The following is a 24,034-nucleotide window of genomic DNA, read 5'->3' on the forward strand; positions in this document are numbered from 1 at the left end:
ATTTTGTGATTTTTGAAAAAAACGTAAGGGGTTAGTATGTCGTTTTTTTCAATTTTTTCAACTTGCTGAAAATGCACTTTTCTGGTCAAAAAGACAGCGGAAACCTCACACACACTCAACAGGGGGCCCAGAAAGGCCCAAAAATGGCGTAAAAAGCCAAAGTTTGAGGGTGTCGATTTTTGAAAAAAACGTAAGGGGCTAGTATGTCGTTTTTTTTTATTCTTTTTCAACTTGCTGAAAATGCACTTTTCTGGTCAAAAAGACAGCGGAAACCTCACACACACTCAACAGGGGGCCCAGAAGAGCCCAAAAATGGCGTAAAATGCCAAAGTTTGAGGGTGTTGATTTTTGAAAAAAACGTAAGGGGTTAGTATGTCGTTTTTTTTCAATTTTTTCAACTTGCTGAAAATACACTTTTCTGGTCAAAAAGACAGCGGAAACCTCACACACACTCAACAGGGGGCCCAGAAGAGCCCAAAAATGGCGTAAAATGCCAAAGTTTGAGGGTGTCGATTTTTGAAAAAAACGTAAGGGGTTAGTATGTCATTTTTTTCTATTTTTTCAACTTGCTGAAAATGCACTTTTCTGGTCAAAAAGACAGCGGAAACCTCACACACACTCAACAGGGGGCCCAGAAGAGCCCAAAAATGGCGTAAAATGCGAAAGTTTGAGGATGTCAATTTTTGAAAAAAACGTAAAGGGTTAGTATGTCGTTTTTTTCAATTTTTTCAACTTGCTGAAAATGCACTTTTCTGGTCAAAAAGACAGCGGAAAGCTCACACACACTCAACAGGGGGCCCAGAAAGGCCCAGAAAGGCCCAAAAATGGCGTAAAATGCCAAAGTTTGAGGGTGTTGATTTTTGAAAAAAACGTAAGGGGTTAGTATGTCGTTTTTTTCAATTTTTTCAACTTGCTGAAAATGCACTTTTCTGGTCAAAAAGACAGCGGAAACCTCACACACACTCAACAGGGGGCCCAGAAGAGCCCAAAAAATGGCGTAAAATGCCAAAGTTTGAGGATGTCGATTTTTGAAAAAAACGTAAGGGGTTAGTATGTCGTTTTTTTCAATTTTTTCAACTTGCTGAAAATGCACTTTTCTGGTCAAAAAGACAGCGGAAAGCTCACACACACTCAACAGGGGGCCCAGAAGAGCCCAAAAATGGCATAAAATGTCAAAGTTTGAGGGTGTCGATTTTTGAAAAAAACATAAGGTGTTAGTATGTCGTTTTTTTCAATTTTTTCAACTTGCTGAAAATGCACTTTTCTGGTCAAAAAGACAGCGGAAACCTCACACACACTCAACAGGGGGCCCAGAAGAGCCCAAAAATGGCATAAAATGCCAGTATTAAATTTTGTGATTTTTGAAAAAAACGTAAGGGGTTAGTATGTCGTTTTTTTCAATTTTTTCAACTTGCTGAAAATGCACTTTTCTGGTCAAAAAGACAGCGGAAACCTCACACACACTCAACAGGGGGCCCAGAAAGGCCCAAAAATGGCGTAAAATGCCAAAGTTTGAGGGTGTCGATTTTTGAAAAAAACGTAAGGGGTTAGTATGTCGTTTTTTTCAGTTTTTTTCGAAGCATGAAATTCCATTTCTGTGTGTCTATATGTGTATAGTGTGTTTTCATGTGAAATCCTGCACAGCACCATTTCAGTCACCACCGTGGCCACTCTTTGTATGCAATTTATTTCATTTGATAAAAGCATACACTTTAGCATGAGATCAAACTTTTATAGAACAAACGTACACTTTCCCTCCTTTGCTGGACTAGCCATTATATCAAATCCTTCTTAAGTGTCCTGCTAGTCATCTAGTTCAGAGCAGAAAGCGACACACACACAAAAATGGCAGCAAAGGTGAAACTGAGCAGAATCTCTGAAAATAATTTCATGTATGATGTCAGATATACTGTGGTGGTTTAGGTCATTACAATAATACTAAGATAGATAAGAATCATTCATCTGTCTGTACAGCACTTTTGGGAAAGCAATGGAAACGGTAATGGAGGAAAAAAATATGCAGGACAGACATGAACAAAAACCAAAAAAAAGCATACTTAGTATACATTTAGTTGAAAAAGTATTTTTAGGAAAATGACTGAACATGCATTCACTTTATTTCATATCATAAAGTCGTATATACAAAGTAGATTAGAGGCTTAATTGAGGCTTAATGATTGATGAGCAGCAGAAGATTATTAGTATTCCCAGTATTAATTGATGAAACTACGTCAATGTTTTCAACACCAAAGATTAAATTTCACCAAATAAAAAAAGCACTATATATTTATGATAGTTTAAAAAAGACAAATATGAAACATTATGCTTTATAGGTTAAGCTTCTTTTGATCGCCGTATTTGTATTAGTAAGATTATGCAAAAAAATACATAAGCGTTTTCCGTGAAACTTTGTACAAGGATGGCATGAATATCAAAGAAAAACTCTTTTTTTTTTTTTAATTAAAAAAAAGGTGCCCAAGAATGAGTCTTATTATTCTTATTTAATTTAATTATTCTTATCTTCCATAAACCTGGCAGTATCGCAACCGGGCGCTTCCTTGATCAATATTCAAAAGTCGGTTTGGTTAATTATTCGTGCACAGGATGAGGCAAAATAAAATAACCAAACCCGGTGTGGCACACAGGGAAAAAAATTAAAAACACAATTTTTTTTTGCAGTTTTGATAAATGTAGAACCACTGTAAACAAAATGTGAACATTTGTCGAAACATCCACTTCTATCGTGTTGTTTGTGTTATTACTTGTGTTACTATTTTTCTTGACCAATACACCACATGGTGGTGCTCTTTTTAAACCCCTTAAGTCAAATCGACTTGAAATTTCTCACACAACTTGACTACAGGAGCTCACGTCAGCAAAAAATTAGCAACTTTGGTTTAAAAACATGGCCGTCACAAAGCAAAATACTGTATTTTCCGGACTATAAGTAGCATTTTTTTTTCATAGGTTGGCTGTTCCTGCGACTTATACTCCAGAGCGATATAATTATTATTATAAATGAATAAAAATAAATGAAAAAACTGTTTATGTTAATGGACACCTTTTCTGTTCATGTTTATTTTTTGTGTAGCTAAATAACCATTGTGTTAGCATATCTTACACCTATTCAGCCTGTTCTCTATTCTTTTATTATTGTTAGAACTTGCCTTCCAAGATGACGTAATGTCAGTTTTGGTTAAGTAGTTTGTAAAATAAGTGCGACTTATGTATGTATATGTATTATGCATTTTTGGCATTTTGCGACCTATACTCCGGAGCGACTTATGTATGTTTTTTCTACCTAATTATGCATTTCTGGCATTTTGAGACTTATACTTCAGAGTGACTTATGTAAGTTTTTTTCTACCTAATTATGCATTTTTGGCATTTTGCGACTTATACTCCGGAGCGACTTATGTAAGTTTTTTTCTACCTAATTATGCATTTTTGGCATTTTGCGACTTATACTCCAGTGCGACTTATGTATGTTTTTTTCTACCTAATTATGCATTTTTGGCATTTTGCGACTTATACTCCAGAGCGACTTATTTAAGTTTTTTTCTACCTAATTATGCATTTCTGGCATTTTGCGACTTATACTCCAGTGAGACTTATGTAAGTTTTTTTCTACCTAATTATGCATTTTTGGCATTTTACGACTTATACTCCAGAGCGACTTATGTACGTTTTTTTCTACCTAATTATGCATTTTTGGAATGTTGCGATTTATACTCCAGAGCGACTTATGTAAGTTTTTTTCTACCTAATTATGCATTTTTGGCATTTTGGGACTTATACTCCAGTGCGACTTATGTATGTTTTTTTCTACCTAATTATGCATTTTTGGCATTTTGCGACTTATTCTCCAGAGTGACTTATGTAAGTTTTTTTCTACCTAATTATGCATTTTTGGTATTTTGAGTCTTATACTTCAGAGTGACTTATGTAAGTTTTTTCTACCTAATTATGCATTTTTGGCATTTTGCGACTTATACTCCGGAGCGACTTATGTAAGTTTTTTTCTACCTAATTATGCATTTTTGGCATTTTGGGACTTATACTCCAGAGTGACTTATGTAAGTTTTTTTCTACCTTATTATGCATTTTTGGTATTTTGAGTCTTATACTTCAGAGTGACTTACGCAAGTTTTTTTCTACCTAATTATGCATTTTTGGCTATTTGCGACTTATACTCCAGAGCGACTTATGTATGTGTTTTTCTACCTAATTATGCATTTCTGGCATTTTACGACTTATACTCCAGTGAGACTTATGTATGTTTTTTTCTACCTAATTATGCATTTTTGGCATTTTGCGACTTGTACTCTGGAGCGACTTATGTACGTTTTTTTCTACCTAATTATGCATTTTTGGCATTTTGGGACTTATACTCCAGAGCGACTTATGTATGTCTTTTTCTACCTAATTATGCATTTTTGGCATTTTGCGACTTGTACTCTGGAGCGACTTATAGTCCAGAAAATACGGTACCTTGTCTTGCTAGCATGCTAGGCTGTCTTTCAAAACATTATAAGCACAACGTACAGGGGGCACCACTAATGTCATATACTTGCCTTCCAAGATGACGTAATTTTGGTCAAGTAGTAAAATAAATTACCCGCAAAAAATGCGACTTATGTATGTTTTTTTTTACCTAAGTATGCATTTTTGGCATTTTGCGACTTATGTATGTTTTTTTCTACCTAATTATGCATTTTTTTGGCATTTTGCAACTTATATATGTTTTTTTCTACCTAATTATGCATTTTTGACATTTTGCGACTTATACTCCAGAGCGACTTATAGTCCGTAAAATACGGTACCTTGTCTTACTATTATGCTAGCATGTCTTCCAAAACATTGTGAGCACAACTTACAGGGGGCACCACTAATGTCATACGTATACAGTTGTGAAAAAAAAAAGAGCTATTTTGTTCTGTGGTCTTGGCAGAGGTCTGCGCTCCACTGGGGGGCGTTCCAATTCTTCTGCAGTCAAGTCAAGTATGATTGTGAAAGCAGGTTTGTGTCGTGTAGTAAGCACTGTGACATGAATGGAATTAAATGGGTCATTTTTAGTGATTGACGTACTACAGTCAACATTCCCATCATGGAGCTCTACTTTTCTATGACAATTGTAAAGTTCCGCACTGTGTGGGAAGTGTGGCTTTTATGCCATTTTTTTTTTATGCCACAGATGTAATCAGATTACTCTACAGCACACAGCTGGGCTCATTGGAGCAGTCATTGTTGCTATGGTTACTGTCCACATCCTTCTTCCTCTGCTCCCCGCCTGCCTGCTGATGATGATGATGATGATGATCGCTGCTACCAGCATGACCGTGGTGGGGGGCAGGGGAAGAAGGTCGCTTGCTATGCCCCTGGGGGCGGCTCTCGCTTTGGGGGTTGGCGTGAGCGTGCCCTTTGGGGTTGCTATGGAACTCCCCTTCCACGTACCCCGATTCTCTCTTGGTATCGTCCAGCAGCTGGAAGTTGTCGTATTGGTTCCTGGTGATGATGTCGCTTTCTGCTACCACCTGAAGGTAGGCCTGCACGCGGTGGTGGCGCACCCCCGCTTCCTCGTCGCTGAAGTCGATGACTCTGCATTCGTAGGTGCCCTCGTCGGATGACTTGACCCGGGAGAGGCGGAGCTTATGGGAGATGTTGCTTCCTACGACCTTCACTACCTGGTAACCAATGAGGAAAATATATCAGTGACGTATAAATACTAAGAATGTATCATGGCTGCTCAGTACAATATGGCTTAAATCAGGGGTGGGCAAACTACGGCCCGGGGGCCACATCCGGCCCGCCAAGTGTTTGAATACGGCCCGCCCAATCTTTCCAAAGTATTTCATTTAAACTCAACATACAACCTGGCATCATGGCCTGAGCCAACCTTTTGATGGTTTTATCAATTTAGTTTTTTGACATGGTCTGTTGTTTACAAAGTGCTCCTGAAAAAAGGGACACAAGCACATAATAATTTTATAATAATAATAATTCTTATTATTAGATTATTATAATTATTATTAGAACTACTATGATTATTATAATTATTATTATTAATGCTAATTATTATATTAATTATATAATATTATTGTTATATTTGCATATTTTACATAATATAATAATTATTATTTTAATTTTATTGTAATTATTATAATATTTTATTATTTTTTTACAAATATTTAAATATAAATATAAAATAATAAATAATAATAGCAGATTGCATGACAATTTTACAGATACAATAATACCAGGTGGACTGTTACGTGTAAAATATATAGTCTGCCCCCCCCCGTAAATTTTGTCATATCAATGCGGCCCGCGAGTCAAAAAGTTTGCCCACCCCTGGCTTAAATGAACAGAATGTTTTTATGATACGGTTCTCTTCTTTTTACACTTAAACATCTTGATTTTTATAGCATTGCATGTACAGTTTAGAGCAGTGATTTTCAACAAGTGTACCTTGAGAAACCGTCGGGTGTGCCGTGAGGAATTATCCAATATCACTTTTTATAATTAACATTTATTAATCATCATTTGCAAATATTATATTAATAGCCATTATGTCAATAGTATACATGGACCCAAATATTCCAATTGCATTTGGTTTATTTGCTCAAACGGAAAGAATTGAACAGGGATGGAATATTCCTTTAACCCAGGGGTCTCAAACTCGCGGCCCGCGGGCCGGCATTTGGTAACATTTTTGGTTAGTTGTGTGCCACAAGATTTTTCCAATGTAAAAAACATGTCGTGGCTCAAAAAAAGGTTGAAAAACACTGGTTTAGAAGTTTAATGTGGGTGACTGTGGGTGGGAAAAAAAAAAAAATGCTGTGGAGGTTCCAAACAGGCCCCAGCGCCACTTCTAATGACTCGCTAGCTCAAAGTGTTTGTTTCTCACATGCATTCATTAATTCATGTCGGTAAAAAAATCTAGAACACATTTGCATATTCCATCTTTAACATCAACACAACGCAGAACAGAGATTCAATACGAGGCTTATATGAGGGTGAAAATGTATAATTTACAATTCATTCACATATTTTCCATGTACAGTTATATGCTTTGGTTACCAAGGAAACCAGAAGGGAAATACTGTAAGTATACTTTATGTTTTCTCCTTGCTGTACTTAGAAGTGAGGCTGCATTGGCCATGAAAGTCATGGAAGATAAAGGGAACCTGTAGAACCTGAAGAGATGCTCGGAGTGCTTTAGAAAATAAATACATAACTCCAATTCTTTATGTATGTGTGTGAGAAATGGGATAAGTAACAACGACAATCAGTCTAATCAGGCAGAAGAAGACATGTAAATGTAATCAGGAGGACGTTGTGCCTCATGCCATCATCTACAATTACAGAGAAGAAGGGATGTTATTCACTCACACTTATCTTTGTAGCATCCTTTGGCATCTCCTCCTCTGGAGCTACCTGGAAAAAAAACAGTGAAAAAGTAAAGAATGCCAATTGGATAAGAAAACTATATGATATCATATCATAGCTATCGCCATATGCAGTTGTCTCTTATTTATAGTTGTTGGTTCCAGACATGATTGCGTCCTAATTTCGTGGCGCAGCGCAAGGCGCACCCTACAAAGTGGTAATTTGTTCCAGTGCATCACTGAGCGCAGCCAATTTGGTGATTTAATAGACTGGGGGGGGGGGCTGCGGGGAGATGGACATGACGGCGCACCAGGGGAGGTGTCCATATTTTCAGCTTGGCGCAGTGACAATTTTGTGACAAAACAGTGCGCCTAAGGTGCGCTGAAAGCTCGCCAACTCCGAACTGGCCAACACTCAGCACAGACTGATGACGTATGCCCACTGTGCGACTGTTTTGTAGACTGCGCTTCGCCTGCGCCATTTTTGTAATGTGGACACCTCCACTAGTGCGCCACCACACCCACCTTGGCACAAACTGATGACGTGTGCCCACTGTGCGACTGTTAGTCAATTTACTGTTTTGTAGATTGCGCTTCGACTGCGCCAATAATAGACCAGGTTGGAGCTGGTGAGCTCCGAGGGTAACTTTAGCGTGCTGTTTCATCATGCTGTTTTTGTAATGTGGACACCTCCCCTGGTGCGCCACCACACCCATCTCGGCACAGACTGATGACGTGTGTCCACTGTGCGCCTGTCAGTCAATTTACTGTTTTATAGACTGCGCTTCGCCTGCACCATTTTTGTAATGTGGACACCTCTACTGGTGCGCCACCACACCCATCTCGGCACAGACTGATGACGTGTGCCCACTGTGCGCCTGTTAGTCAATTTACTGTTTTGTAGATTGCGCTTCGACTGCGCCAATAATAGACCAGGTTGGAGCTGGTGAGTTTCTAGGGTAACTTTGGCATGCCATTTTGTCATGCTGTTTTTGTAATGTGGACACCTCCCCTGGTGCGCCACCACACCCATCTCAGCACAGACTGATGACGTGTGCCCACTGTGCGCCTGTCAGTCAATTTACTGTTTTGTAGACTGCGCTTCAACTGCGCCAATATTAGACCAGGTTGGAGTTGGTGAGCTTCGAGGGTAACTTTAGCGTGCTGTTTCATCATGCTGTTTTTGTAATGTGGACACCTCCCCTGGTGCGCCACCACACCCATCTCGGCACAGACTGATGACGTGTGCCCACTGTGCGCCTGTTAGTCAATTTACTGTTTTATAGATTGCGCTTCGACTGCGCCAATAATAGACCAGGTTGGAGCTGGTGAGCTTCTAGGGTAACTTTGGCATGCCATTTTGTCATGCTGTTTTTGTAATGTGGACACCTCCCCTGGTGCGCCACCACACCCATCTCGGCACAGACTGATGACGTGTGCCCACTGTGCGACTGTTAGTCAATTTACTGCTTTTAGGCTGCGCTTCGCCTGCGCCATTTTTGTAATGTGGACACCTCTACTGGTGCGCCACCACACCCATCTCGGCACAGACTGATGACGTGTGCCCACTGTGCGCCTGTCAGTCAATTTACTGTTTTGTAGACTGCGCTTCAACTGCGCCAATAATAGACCAAGTTGGAGCTGGTGAGTTTCTAGGGTAACCTTGGCATACTGTTTTGTCATGCTGTTTTTGTAATGTGGACACCTCCCGTGGTGCGCCACCACACCCATGAAAGTACCACTATCTGGGGTGCGCCACGAAATTAGAGCCCTATAACCCCCCCTGATGCTAATATATATAAAGTATTGGATGTATTGCTTTCTTTGACATTGACTCTACCTCATTGGTTTTCCATGGCTGTCTGTCGGTCCAGTCCACATGGTTCCGGATGTACCACCACTGGATTTCTAGGGAGTAGGAAGGGGTCCCGGCTCCCCTGAACGAGCAGGCCATTTCCACATCTTGACCTCTGTGTGCGGTCACATCGTGAGGCACCTCCGTGAACATGGCTGGACAGAGAAGACAAAGAGAAGGCTAAGCACATGACTTCATTGATTTAGCCAACAAAACAAAACAAACAAAACAACTCAGCAAAGTCCAATCTGGACGGAACCTGTTTTGTGGAACCAAATGCTACTGGCTACACGTACAAGCAAAAACATTGTGCTACTGAGTAAGAGTTGCAAGATGAATCAAGAGTAAACAATAACACAGATTTCAGGCATCAATGTAACACCTGCTCTGCACACGCTAGCATGTCTGCTCGGGCTTAAAATATTTGTCTCCTCAGTGAAACGTGTTTTTTTTTTTCTATCCTTAAATAACTGCAATAACATTGCAGCACATCGTTAATGTTTTTAAATCATTGCTCTTTAAATGAACTCGTTCATGCACAAGACTGCATGTTGATGAGTGGTGGCCAGCCAGCCAATCACAGGGCACATATAGACAAACAACCATTCACACTCACATTCATACCTATGGACAATTTGGAGTCGCTAATTAACCTAGCATGTTTTTGGAATGTGGGAGGAATCCGGAGTACCCGGAGAAAACCCACGCATGCACGGGGAGAACATGCAAACTCCACACAGAGATCGCCGAGGGTGGAATCGAACTCACTTCTTCTAGCTGTGAGATCTGTGTGCTAACCACACAACCGCCGTGCAGCCCTGTATTCAAACTTTAAAATGTAAAATCTTTCAAAGGTAAACTTAACTTAATCTCACTACAATTAGTTGTGAGTTAACTATGCACAACATACGATTAACCGCGATTAAATATGTAAATCGATTAACAGCCCTCATGCTTAACCACTATTTGTAATATGACAAATGTAGTAGTCAAATGTAGTCAATTGTATTTAGAATAAGCAGACAATGCAATGTTGCTGGATAACAAAAAAGGATAAGAAATAACTCGTTATATTATTGGTATCATAACGTTGTCATTGTTTTACATGAAAGACATATTCCACAACTAAATCAGGAATCCTTAAATCTTTCAAAGGTAAACTTATGATAGATAAAACCGTCTTTCTCACTGTGATTAGTTGTGAGTTAACTATGCACAACATACGATTAACCGCGATTAAATATGTAAATCGATTAACAGCCCTCATGCTTAACCACTATTTGTAATATGACAAATGTAGTAGTCAAATGTAGTCAATTGTATTTAGAATAAGCAGACAATGCAATGTTGCTGGATAACAAAAAAGGATAAGAAATAACTTGTTATATTATTGGTATCATAACGTTGTCATTGTTTTACATGAAGGACATAATCCACAACTAAATCAGGAATCCTTAAATCTTTCAAAGGTAAACTTATGATAGATAAAACCGTCTTTCTCACTGTGATTAGTTGTGAGTTAACTATGCACAACATACGATTAACCGCGATTAAATATGTAAATCGATTAACAGCCCTCATGCTTAACCACTATTTGTAATATGACAAATGTAGTAGTCAAATGTAGTCAATTGTATTTAGAATAAGCAGACAATGCAATGTTGCTGGATAACAAAAAAGGATAAGAAATAACTTGTTATATTATTGGTATCATAACGTTGTCATTGTTTTACATGAAGGACATAATCCACAACTAAATCAGGAATCCTTAAATCTTTCAAAGGTAAACTTATGATAGATAAAACCGTCTTTCTCACTGTGATTAGTTGTGAGTTAACTATGCACAACATACGATTAACCGCGATTAAATATGTAAATCGATTAACAGCCCTCATGCTTAACCACTATTTGTAATATGACAAATGTAGTAGTCAAATGTAGTCAATTGTATTTAGAATAAGCAGACAATGCAATGTTGCTGGATAACAAAAAAGGATAAGAAATAACTTGTTATATTATTGGTATCATAACGTTGTCATTGTTTTACATGAAGGACATAATCCACAACTAAATCAGGAATCCTTAAATCTTTCAAAGGTAAACTTATGATAGATAAAACCGTCTTTCTCACTGTGATTAGTTGTGAGTTAACTATGCACAACATACGATTAACCGCGATTAAATATGTAAATCGATTAACAGCCCTCATGCTTAACCACTATTTGTAATATGACAAATGTAGTAGTCAAATGTAGTCAATTGTATTTAGAATAAGCAGACAATGCAATGTTGCTGGATAACAAAAAAGGATAAGAAATAACTTGTTATATTATTGGTATCATAACGTTGTCATTGTTTTACATGAAGGACATAATCCACAACTAAATCAGGAATCCTTAAATCTTTCAAAGGTAAACTTATGATAGATAAAACCGTCTTTCTCACTGTGATTAGTTGTGAGTTAACTATGCACAACATACGATTAACCGCGATTAAATATGTAAATCGATTAACAGCCCTCATGCTTAACCACTATTTGTAATATGACAAATGTAGTAGTCAAATGTAGTCAATTGTATTTAGAATAAGCAGACAATGCAATGTTGCTGGATAACAAAAAAGGATAAGAAATAACTCGTTATATTATTGGTATCATAACGTTGTCATTGTTTTACATGAAAGACATATTCCACAACTAAATCAGGAATCCTTAAATCTTTCAAAGGTAAACTTATGATAGATAAAACCGTCTTTCTCACTGCGATTAGTTGTGAGTTAACTATGCACAACATACGATTAACCGCGATTAAATATGTAAATCGATTAACAGCCCTCATGCTTAACCACTATTTGTAATATGACAAATGTAGTAGTCAAATGTAGTCAATTGTATTTAGAATAAGCAGACAATGCAATGTTGCTGGATAACAAAAAAGGATAAGAAATAACTCGTTATATTATTGGTATCATAACGTTGTCATTGTTTTACATGAAGGACATAATCCACAACTAAATCAGGAATCCTTAAATCTTTCAAAGGTAAACTTATGATAGATAAAACCGTCTTTCTCACTGCGATTAGTTGTGAGTTAACTATGCGCAACATACGATTAACCGCGATTAAATATGTAAATCGATTGACAGCCCTCATATTTAACCACTTTTTGTAATATGACAAATGTAGTCCCACAAAATTATGACATTTTTGTAATTAAAATATTAGTGTAAAATGATCATAAAAATGATCACATTTTGCAATATTTATTTTTTTCTGTATAATATTACCTGAAATATAATGTGAAACATGAACATGTGTTTCTTGAGGTAATATGAGGTAATATAGCTGGCTAGCAACGGGCGTCATGGGAAATACTTATTTTCACAAAAAAAAAAACGGGAAAAAAGTGTTCCATTTACATAACTGACTTGTATATTAACCAAGCTAGAGCAATATTTTTATTGTAGCAGAAAACATGAAAAAATATTTTTATCATGTGCTGGAAGACACAGCCATCCTAATGAGAGCGGACACCGTACTGCAACTATAATGTTATCATCAGTGTACATACGTGTTAATGCATGATCACAGCATGTATATCAAACCATGCTATGCTAACTGCTAGCTATGCTAATTTTTTTTAGAGGGCTTCATAGTCAAAATAGGTGTATCCCAATGACAGCATTATAAGCTAGCTGAAATTAACTGGCTTACAATTATAGCATAATAATGCACAGAAAAGGGAAATAAATATGTGTTTATGTTTCACATAAGGATTATGAATGATGGGCAAAATTCCCCCCAAAAATGCAGTTCTTGACTCCAGTACATTACGTTACGGATTAAGGGTTGTGGTTGCAGCTGTGAATGATGCTGATTCTGCTCAATGCGGCTGCTGCTGCATCAAGGCCTCTTACTTGCAAAACACACACACACACACCCACACACACACTCGAAAAAGCTTCTAAAAATGGTGCCACGGTGTAGCATGGCTCATTGGCTATTACTATGCTAATTGCGACATTATATGTGCATCCTCGGTGTGTGCGCGTGTGGATCTTTACTGTTCAATTTCCTCCTCGTGTATCCTCTCATTACAGCACTAATTTAATTAATATTCCCAAATGGACTGCTTAAAGAAATAATATAGCTGAATGCTTTCTTATACAACAGAGGTATGTAATAACACAAATAATGACATATGCAATCTAAATCCAAGAATAGAAATTATCCTTGTACATTTTTTTAAAGCCGTTTTAAGACTCCTGACATCACAAAAACACAAAAAAACTACAAATGAGAACACAGTAAACGCCCACAAATATTTGCAATGTATTTCTTCTGCTGTAAGTTTTAAATAGGTCTGTCAAATTAAAATGAAAAAAAATGTAATTTAAAATTCAGGCTGCACGGTGGTCTAGTGGTTAGCGCGCACAGCTAAGAGGCTCGAGTTCAATCCCACCCGGGTTTTCTCCGGGTACTCCGGTTTCCTCCCACATTCCAAAAACATGCTAGGTTAATTGTGGACTCCAAATTGTCCATAGGTATGAATGTGAGTGTGAATGGTTGTTTGTCTATATGTGCCCTGTGATTGGCTGGCCACCAGTCCAGGGTGTACCCCGCCTCTCGCCCATAGACAGCTGGGATAGGCTCCAGCACCCCCTGCGACCCTTGTGAAGATAATCAGTACAAAATGAATGAATGAATTAAAAAATCAGATTAATCACAGATTTTAACAAATTAATCATGATTAATCACAATGCCGGAAATATTCCCATTTTTACTGTATTTAGTGAATAGAAAGACAATGAGGACATGCATTTGTATCTATTAAAGGGGATCTATTATGCTAATTTTCAACCCTTTATATTGAGTTGTGGACTCCTATAGAGCAGCTACACACAATAACCAGCACACAAACCTTTATAGTTCTTCCAGGATCTGCACCTATTCGGCTGTAGTTCTTTGGAGTTTGTGGTTCTGGTAAAAACGGTCTGTTTTAATATATATGCCTGCAGGCACGCCCACTCCGCTGTGATTGGTCACACTCACGAGTGCATAAAAGGACTTCCAGTTTGTGCCGCTAGCTGCAAATGGTATAGGAGTTGATAATAAACGACGATGTATTTTTTTTTTAAATCTCATTTTTTAACTATATGTTGGAATCCGATTTAGAAGTAGAAACTGGACAGAAACGGGAAGTTTCTCAATAAAAGGTTACTTCAAGACATATCCTGAAGTACTAGTTGTGGTCTGATAAACCACTGTTGGAATAACATGCTGTCATTGTTTAGTGGTAGTATGGTGTGCTTCATTTTGTGGTGTTTATCCTTCTTCTACCAAGGACCTTCCACACCAGCCTGGTGCTTTTCACTTCCCTGCTGTTTTTGGCTGCAATCCCAACTACTTGCCTCAGTGCTGCACAGGCTTCCCCTCTATTCTAATCAAATAGAACACTAAAAAGGTTAAGAGGAGAAACCAGGCTCTCTCAGCCAAGTAAACGTGCTTATACTCCTTTGTTATCCAGCAACATTGCATTGTCTGCTTGTAAACATGCTTATCCTCATTTGTTATCCGGCAACATTGCATTGTCTGCTTGTAAACATGCTTATTCTCCTTTGTTATCCAGCAACATTGCATCGTCTGCTTGTAAACATGCTTATCCTTCTTTGTTATCCGGCAACATTGCATTGTCTGGTTGTAAACATGCTTATTCTCCTTTGTTATCCAGCAACATTGCATTGTCTGCTTGTAAACATGTTTATCTTCCTTTGTTATCCAGCAACATTGCATTGTCTGCTTGTAAACATGCTTATTCTCCTTTGTTATCCAGCAACATTGCATTGTCTGCTTGTAAACATGTTTATCTTCCTTTGTTATCCAGCAACATTGCATTGTCTGCTTGTAAACATGCTTATGCTCATTTGTTATCCAGCAACATTGCATTGTTTGGTTGTAAACATGCTTATTCTCCTTTGTTATCCAGCAACATTGCATTGTTTGGTTGTAAACATGCTTATTCTCCTTTGTTATCCAGCAACATTGCATTGTCTGCTTGTAAACATGCTTATCCACCTTTGTTATCCAGCAACATTGCATCGTCTGCTTGTAAACATGCTTATCCACCTTTGTTATTTAGCAACATTGCATCGTCTGCTTGTAAACATGCTTATACTCCTTTGTTATCCAGCAACATTGCATTGTCTGCTCGTAAACATGCTTATACTCCTTTGTTATCCAGCAACATTGCATTGTCTGCTTGTAAACATGCTTATACTCCTTTGTTATCCAGCAACATTGCATTGTCTGGTTGTAAACATGCTTATACTCCTTTGTTATCCGGCAACATTGCATCGTCTGCTTGTAAACATGCTTATACTCCTTTGTTATCCAGCAACATTGCATTGTCTGCTCGTAAACATGCTTATACTCCTTTGTTATCCGGCAACATTGCATTGTCTGCTTGTAAACATGCTTATCCTCCTTTGTTATCCGGCAACATTGCATCGTCTGCTCGTAAACATGCTTATACTCATTTGTTGTCCGGCAACATTGCATTTTCTGCTCGTAAACATGCTTATACTCCTTTGTTATCCAGCAACATTGCATTGTCTGCTTGTAAACATGCTTATCCTCCTTTGTTATCCGGCAACATTGCATCGTCTGCTCGTAAACATGCTTATACTCATTTGTTGTCCGGCAACATTGCATTTTCTGCTCGTAAACATGCTTATACTCCTTTGTTATCCAGCAACATTGCATTGTCTGCTTGTAAACATGCTTATACTCCTTTGTTATCCAGCTCGTAAACATGCTTATCCTCATTTGTTATCCAGCAACATTGCATTGTCTGCTTGTAAACAGCTTCTTCTAAGTCCAATCGTATACTCCATTAGTCATATCATCAACTTAGCATCCAGACCAGTCTTATTGCTTTCATTCAAATAAATAAAAAAGTGCATTCCAGTTTTTACTTTTAGGGAGTACACGCCCAGACTCTCGTCAGGAATAATTATCCACTAATGAATCTCATAATAATCTTCACGGTCTAGTGATGAGCCTCTCACAGTATGGCGGCACACAGCTGCCATACTTTACTCAGAGAATCACCTGTAGAAAAATGAAGTGGAGAGATGAAGTCTAAATGGAAGCTAATGTGGAATGTGTTCACATGTTAACATTTGCTAATGAGCTGGCGGTGTCACATGACACAGCAGGAAGTCCATGTTTAACATTGCCATTTCAGCATTTCATCATTTCAACACAACACAGCACATTGAGTCTGGAAGTAATGTTTGGAAATAGGAAAACAGAGCAGAAGCCTATGGAAGCCCATTTCCGCCACTGTTATCCCTAAGGCAAGTCATAATTAGGAGATTAAAATTATGAGAGAAAAAGTCAAAATTATGAGATTAAAAAGTCAAAATTATGAGTTAAGAAACTCCATATTATGAGAGAAAAAGTCAAATTATGAGATTAAAAAGTCAAAATTTGATAAAAAGTTAAAATTATGAGATAAAAGTCATAATTATGAGGGAAAAAAGCCAAAATTCTGAGATAAAAATCAAATTTACGAGTTAAACTCAAAATTATGAGAGAAAAAGTCAAATTATGAGATTAAAAAGTCAAAATTTGATAAAATGCTAAAATTATTAGATAAAAGTCATAATTATGAGGGGAAAAAAGCCAAAATTATTAGATAAAAAAATCAAAATTATGAGCTAAATGTCATAATATTGAGATAAAAAATCAAAATTATGACATAAAGTCAAAATTATGAGATAAAAGTCACAATTATGATATAAGAAAGTCAAAATTATGAGAGCAAGTCATAATTATCAGATAAAAAGGTGAAATTATGAGATAAAAAGTCAAAGTTATGAGATAAATGTCAATATTATGAGTCAAAATTCAAAATTATGAGATAGAAAGGCAAAATTATGAGATAAGAAAGTCAACACTATGAGATGCAAAAGTCAAAATTATGTAAGTGTGGTGTGAATGGTTGTTTGTCTATATGTGCCCTCTGATTGGCTGGCCACCAGTCCAGGGTGTACCCCGCCTCTTGCACAAAGTCAGCTGGGATAGGCTCCAGCATGCCCATGATCCCCGTGAAGACAAGCATTATAGAAAATGGATGGATAGATGAAGTCTGAATGATGAGATGAAAAGTCATGTGCTAACTATTGTCTCATCAACGTAGCATGATTGACACCTGGATAGATTGAAGCTGCGAGGGCCAACGTATACGCAAAAGTGAAAACAAAATGCAAAATCAATGTCTGGTTAGGATTTGATGACAAAATGTGTCCTTTTTTTCGAGCCGTGGAAGATCACAAGATGGAGCATCTTTCCAGCAGGTTTATCCTCCAGGGCTGGCCATGCAGTGAAAGAGGAAGAAGCCTAATCAGCACTCAGCATCTAATCTCCCTGGTCCCTCTAATGCACCTCCTGTGTCCTCTCCTGCACAAGGTTGGACTTGACAAACAGCAACAAGGCACCTTAAATTTACAGCTTAAAGGTGAGCCATCCCTGCTGGGCCTGGATCACCACAACCAAAGAAGGGGAAAGGAGGGGAGGAAAACTAAAAACTAAATCAGTTTGACCATGTTTGCGTTTTTTTTTTCCATTCCTTATACATCCATTACATCCCTGCCGGCGGCTTATACACACTGTAAACAAATATTAACATGCCGGCTCATATTTCTTGAAAAACAAGAAAATGTTTGGGGTCAGAAAAGGCTATTCTCTGACAGCATACTTCTTCAAGTAAATGGGCAAAATTATGAGATACAAAAGTCAAAATTATGAAGGAAAAAGTCCAATTATGAGATAAAAAGTCAAAATTATGAGATTAAAAAAATCTAAATTGAGATAAAGTAAAAAATTATGAGATAAATGTCGAAATTATGAGACTAAAAAGTCAAATTATGAGATTAAAAAGTCAAAATTATCAGGTAACAAAAGTCAAAATTACGAGATAAAAGTCATAATTGAGAAAAAAAAACAAAATTATGAGTTAAAAAGTCACCCCCTTGAGGAAAAGCGGTAGAAAATGAATGAATGACTGAATGAAAGTCAAAATTATGAGATTAAAAAGCCGAAATTATGAGATAAAAAGTAAAAATTATGAGATTTAAAAATCAAAAAATCAAAAATTCATGTCAAAATCCAAATCCAAATTATGCGATAAGAAAGTAAAAATTATTATTGGAAATTGGAATATTGGAATTATGAGAAAAAAAGCCAAAATTATGAGTTAAAATGTCAAACTTATGAGAAAAAAGCCGAAATTATGAGATAAAAAGTCAAAATTATGAGATAAATGTCAAAATTATGAGATTAAAAAGCCCAAATTATGCAATAAGAAAGTAAAAATGATTATTGGAAATTGGAATATTGGAATTATGAGAAAAAAAGCCAAAATGATGAGTTGAAAATTCAAACTTATGAGAAAAAAGCCGAAATGATGAGATAAAATATCAAATTTATTAAATAAATGTTGAAATTATGAGATCAAAAAGTCAAAATTATGCAATAAGAAAGTAAAAATGATTAGCTAAAAGTCATAATTATGAGAAAAAAGCCAAAATTATGAGAAAAAAAGCCAAAATTATGAGATAAAAAGTCAAAATTTTGAGATTAAAAAATCTAAATTATGAGATAAGAAAGTCAAAATTATGAGAGTAAAAGTCATAATTATGAGACTTGGGGGGGTGGGGGGGTATAAACACCCCCCACCCTATGCTTTTCCTTCCTGAGGATTACTTGTGTGCTAGCCAGGTTCTCACGGGAGGCCACCTGACAACAAGGATAAAGGAGTGGACCGGCTGCCAGCGTGCTGAGATCCACACGAGGTGGAAGTGCATACTATTCCTCCACAGCAGCAGATGGACAAGGAGGTCACAGGGGATTTAAACAACAACTTCCTTACCTCAGTGCGTCCATTAAAGCTGACGTTGATGTATGGATGGAGATTACAGCGCAGACCGACGCTCTGCTTTAGTTCCCAATTAACGTTGGCAAACATGGACAAAGAGGCAAGTGTAGTCAAGGTCTTTTCCAAAGACATCTCTCTATCAAAATACACCGTGTTTTCCCAGGAAGGAACGTAGGGGAAGATACAAATAATCTGTTCTGAGGTCAGTTTGCCATTCTTACAGAAACGTGTAGAACCCTTTGTATAGGCAGTGTTTCAACATCCTTCACTGTCATCCATCCATTATCTATTTTATATGCCTCTTATCCTCACTGGTATGCTGGAGCCTATCCCAGCGAGAGACTGGGTACACAAACAAATATTCCAAACTAACTTCCTAAAATGAAGGAGCACAATATGGGACTCTTAAAAAAACCTCAGCATCCATTTGCACGAGTAAGCACATTTTTACACAACATGAACACAGCACGGCCAGCAGGCAGTAGCTACAATTACGGGTGCAACCACTATGGGGGGCGGGGGGGACTTTTTAACTCATAATATCGTCTTTTTTCCTCATAATTATTACTTTCTTATCTCATAAATTCAATTTTTTAATCTCATAATTTTGACTTTTTAACTCATAATTTCAGCTTTTTTCTCATAATTATGACTTTAATCTCATAATTTCGACATTTATCTCAATTTTAACTTTTTATCTCATAATTTTGGCTTTTTTCTCATAGTTTTTTTTACTTTATCTCATAATTTAGATTTTTTTAATCTCATAATTTTTACTTTTTAACTCATAATTTCAGCTTTTTTCGTTTTTTTTCCTCATAATTCTTACTTTCTTATGTCACAATTTTGATTTTTTAATCTCATAATTTTTACTTTTTAACTCAAAATTTTAACTTTATCTCATAATTTTAACGACATCTCATAATTTAGATTTTTTAAATCTCATAATTATGACTTCTATCTCATAATTTCGCCTTTTTTCCTCATAATTATGACTTTTATCTCATCATTTTTACTTTCTTATCTCATAATTTTGACTTTAATCTCAAAATGTTGACATTTATCTCAATTTTGACTTTTTATCTCATAATTTCGGCTTTTTTTCTCATAATTTTAACGACATCTCATAATTTAGATTTTTTAAATCTCATAATTTAGACTTTTTAACTCATAATTTCGCCTTTTTTCCTCATAATTATGACTTTTATCTCATCATTTTTACTTTCTTATCTCATAATTTCAACTTTAATCTCATCATTTTGACATTTATCTCAATTTTGACTTTTTATCTCATAATTTTGTCTTTTTTTCTCATAATTTTTACTTTATCTCATAATTTAGATTTTTTTAATCACATAAAATTTAGACTTTAACTCATAATTTCGCCTTTTTTTCTGATAATTATGACTTTTATCTCATCATTTTTACTTTCTTATCTCATAATTTTGACTTTAATCTCATAATTTCGTCTTTTTTTCTCATAATTTTGATTTTTTAATCTTATTTAGACTTTTTAACTCATAATTTGTCTTTTTTCCTCATAATTATGACTTTTATCTCATAATTTAAATGTTTTAAATCTAATAATTTTGACTTTCTTATCTCATAATTTTGACTTTAATCTCATAATTTCGTCTTTTTTCTCATAATTTTGATTTTTTAATCTTATTTAGACTTTGTAACTCATAATTTGTCTTTTTTCCTCATAATTATGACTTTTATCTCATCATTTAAATGTTTTAAATCTCATAATTTTGACTTTCTTATCTCATAATTTTGACCATTTACTTGAAGAAGTGTGATGTCAGAGAATAGCCTTTTCTCACCCCAAACTTTTTCTTGTTTTTCAAGAAATATGAGACGGAATATTAATATTTGTTTACAGTTTGTAATCGCCAAATCACTCTTTTTCTATGACAAATGTGCTTACAGGAAGTGTCAATGTTTTGCAGTAAGCAACACAAGATGGCCTCTCTTTCAGGCCTGTCGGGCACTGCAACATTAATTCAGCAGTCGGGCTTGATTCCACAGTGAGTGGACACGTGCGGTGTCTTTGTGCACACTCCCACTGGGCAGCTTCGAGGCTCTCCACGGTGGTGCAATCAGGCCCGGCGACTTGCATGCAGGCCCTCCTCTTGTCTAACATAAGCTAATGAGCTTGACTGTCGCTTTAAATCGCTACTACTTTTATCAGCGTTTCTCTGACACTTGATGCTGAAGTAGAACTTGACATCCTGTACTGCTGGACTAGGAGGATGGAGGGGAAAAAAAAAAGTTGTCAATAATGAAAGTAGCACCTTGCTGGCTGAGTGTAACCTACTCACTCTCTTTGGAAGAAAGTCATCTAAATGTAAATGTGATACTTTCATATCACATACATGAAAGTAGCAGCAGGAGGAGGAGGACGAGGAGGAGGAAGGCAACGCGGGGAAGTCGGCTCAGTGGAAGTTTGCCTCAAATATGGCTGATTGTTTGATATGCTGATATAAGATAATAAGCATGGTATTGGAAGATTACGATGTATATATTTCATGAGTCACATTGTTAATTATTTATTGGCATTTTAATTTTCATATTGTAATGCAGTCTTTATATGTATTTAATTATAGGATAAGATACCTTCATAACATTCATAACTTAATTATTAATAATTTAATTTTGCCATAAATTTTGGCAAAAAACTCCATAGTATAGTATTATTTGAAATAAAAAAATAAATAAAAAAATACATAAATAATAATAAAAAAAAAAAAAAAATGACATATATTTTGTTACATTTTAAAATATAATTTAGGTAATTTATATTTAGATAATATATGTCGATTTTCAATAACTTTCAATACTAAAAAAGTTCCAAAAATAAAATTGAAAAAATAATCCAAAAATATATATTTTTTGTTGCATTTTAAAATATAATTGAGCTAATTTAAAATGCAATTTTAATTTAATTAAAAATGTAAATAAAAAAATTCTAATAATAATATTACATTTTTATATTAATTTCATTCTTGCACAAAATACCTTCCATCGTAATTATGTATATATTTAATAATATATATATATATATATATTTCGATTTAATTTTAGCAGACACAAAAAACTCCTGCATGGTAGTGGTGTATTATTTTAATAACTTTCAATAATAAAAATAAATAATTAATAATAACAAATAAAGCAAATTAAAAGAAATTAAATACTATAAACCACAGAAGTAAATATATATATATATATGGTGGTTTATAGTATTTTCTTTTAATTATTTTTATTTTTTATATATGGTGGTTTATAGTATTTTCTTTTAATTGTTTTTATTTCTTTTAATTTGCTTTATTTGCAAATTAAAAGATATATATATGTACATATATATTTTTTATTTTTAAATCTATATATTTTTTTTTTAATCATGACATACAAATCCAGATATGAAAACAATGTCAAATACAATATGAGTGTCTCTCTACAACGATACGCTAACGATGCTAATTTCCATGTGAGTATTTTGAGGCTGCAAAGAAGGATGAATGCATCATGTTGGCTCCATAACCATTACTACTCTTTCCTCGCTCAGTGAGACTGCCAACACATCCGTCCTGCCAAGTGTCTTCCCAGGAGAAGTCGGACTCCAAATCCGAATGCCCGAGTGTGTATCTGTTTGTTGTGTGTCTATATGTGTGTGTGTGTGTGTGTGTGTGTCTGTTTGATGCTACACTGGCAGTAATGTGTCTAATGGAAGATAAGCAACACTCTCACAGACCAGGATTCACAGCAAAGAGGAAGGAGAAACGCATCCAGTCACGTCAGTCAGCGTCCAATCAAAAGCATGTAAATCCACTTCAGAGTTTGATGTTTTTAAAATCATCAAATGATGTTGAGTACATGAGTACACACTTTTAACATTTTAGCAGCTATTTTATTATATCTTCTCAAGGTTCAATACAATAAAAAGTAGGGCTGGGCCATATACAGTATCAATATTTTTTTTAAATATATCCTTCAAATTGATATAGATTGGATTTGATGTGGAGGTCACATGTTTCAAGATGGCGCCGCCCCGAGTGCTAGCTAGTAAAGACAGCTACGTGTCTTCTTCGTGTCATTGTTGACACTCGGGAGTAGCTGATATTAGCAGTTAGCATCCTTTCGCTACATCAAATTATCGGATACACCCGAGGAAATATGGATTTGAGAGGCTGCATAACGGGAGTAAACACCGAAAAAGACGGTATAAAGGTCTTGAAAGACAGCATCAACCATGTTCATGTTTTCATGGGGAAGTGAGATGGAAGCGCTAACTGCGCTAACCCGGCTACAGAGACAGTGAGTGCACCACTATTGCACTGAAGATTGAACAGTATATTAAAATGTTTTCTATATTTATTTTAAAAAGATAATATGCTTTTTTTTCTCTAATATTGTTTGCATTTTTATAAAAATTTGTACACTTTTTTGGCAAGCTTCGATCCTAGCCTCGGCCATCTCTGTGTGGAGTTTGTATGTTCTCCTCATGCATGTGTGGGTTTTCTCTGGGAACTATTTAAAAAATATAATCTTCTTTCACCGCGCTTTATTTTGAAAATCACCGGAATCACCTCTGCCGTGTCTGCACTTGCTCATGCCGCCGTACTCGATTCGGATTGCGAAACTAGCGTCTTGTGTTGTTGACAGGTGTGTTCTTTATTATAGTGCAGGGATGGAGGCGTGGGTGCGCCGGACTGCAAGTGTGCTTCCTTGACTAATTATGTTGATTCAAAAATATACAAGTGTTGAAAATGTCAAGATAAATAATAATGATACAAAGTTATGGGCTGCACGGCGGTCTAGTGGTTTGCACGCAGACACAGCTAGAAGACCTG

General features: G+C 36.2%; 1 protein-coding gene across 1 annotated transcript in view; it reads right to left on the reverse strand.

Annotated features, from left to right (window-relative positions):
• Window positions 1-3,370: 3,370 nt before the first annotated feature.
• The window catches only part of vstm2la (V-set and transmembrane domain containing 2 like a), a 30,385-nt gene continuing 9,721 nt past the window's right edge, over window positions 3,371-24,034 (reverse strand). Inside the window, exons 2-4 of the mRNA XM_058085651.2 lie at window positions 9,229-9,398; window positions 7,393-7,437; window positions 3,371-5,684 (exon numbers count right to left, since the gene is read on the reverse strand). Of these exons, the coding sequence (XP_057941634.2) occupies window positions 5,211-5,684; window positions 7,393-7,437; window positions 9,229-9,398 (689 nt within the window). The 3' untranslated portion in view covers window positions 3,371-5,210. The remainder of the gene's footprint in view (window positions 5,685-7,392; window positions 7,438-9,228; window positions 9,399-24,034) is intronic.

Source organism: Doryrhamphus excisus, linkage group LG17 (assembly GCF_037039965.1).
Source record: "Doryrhamphus excisus strain RoL-2023G ecotype Guam linkage group LG17, RoL_Dexc_Guam_v1.1, whole genome shotgun sequence".
In the NCBI taxonomy this organism is placed as follows: domain Eukaryota; kingdom Metazoa; phylum Chordata; class Actinopteri; order Syngnathiformes; family Syngnathidae; genus Doryrhamphus; species Doryrhamphus excisus.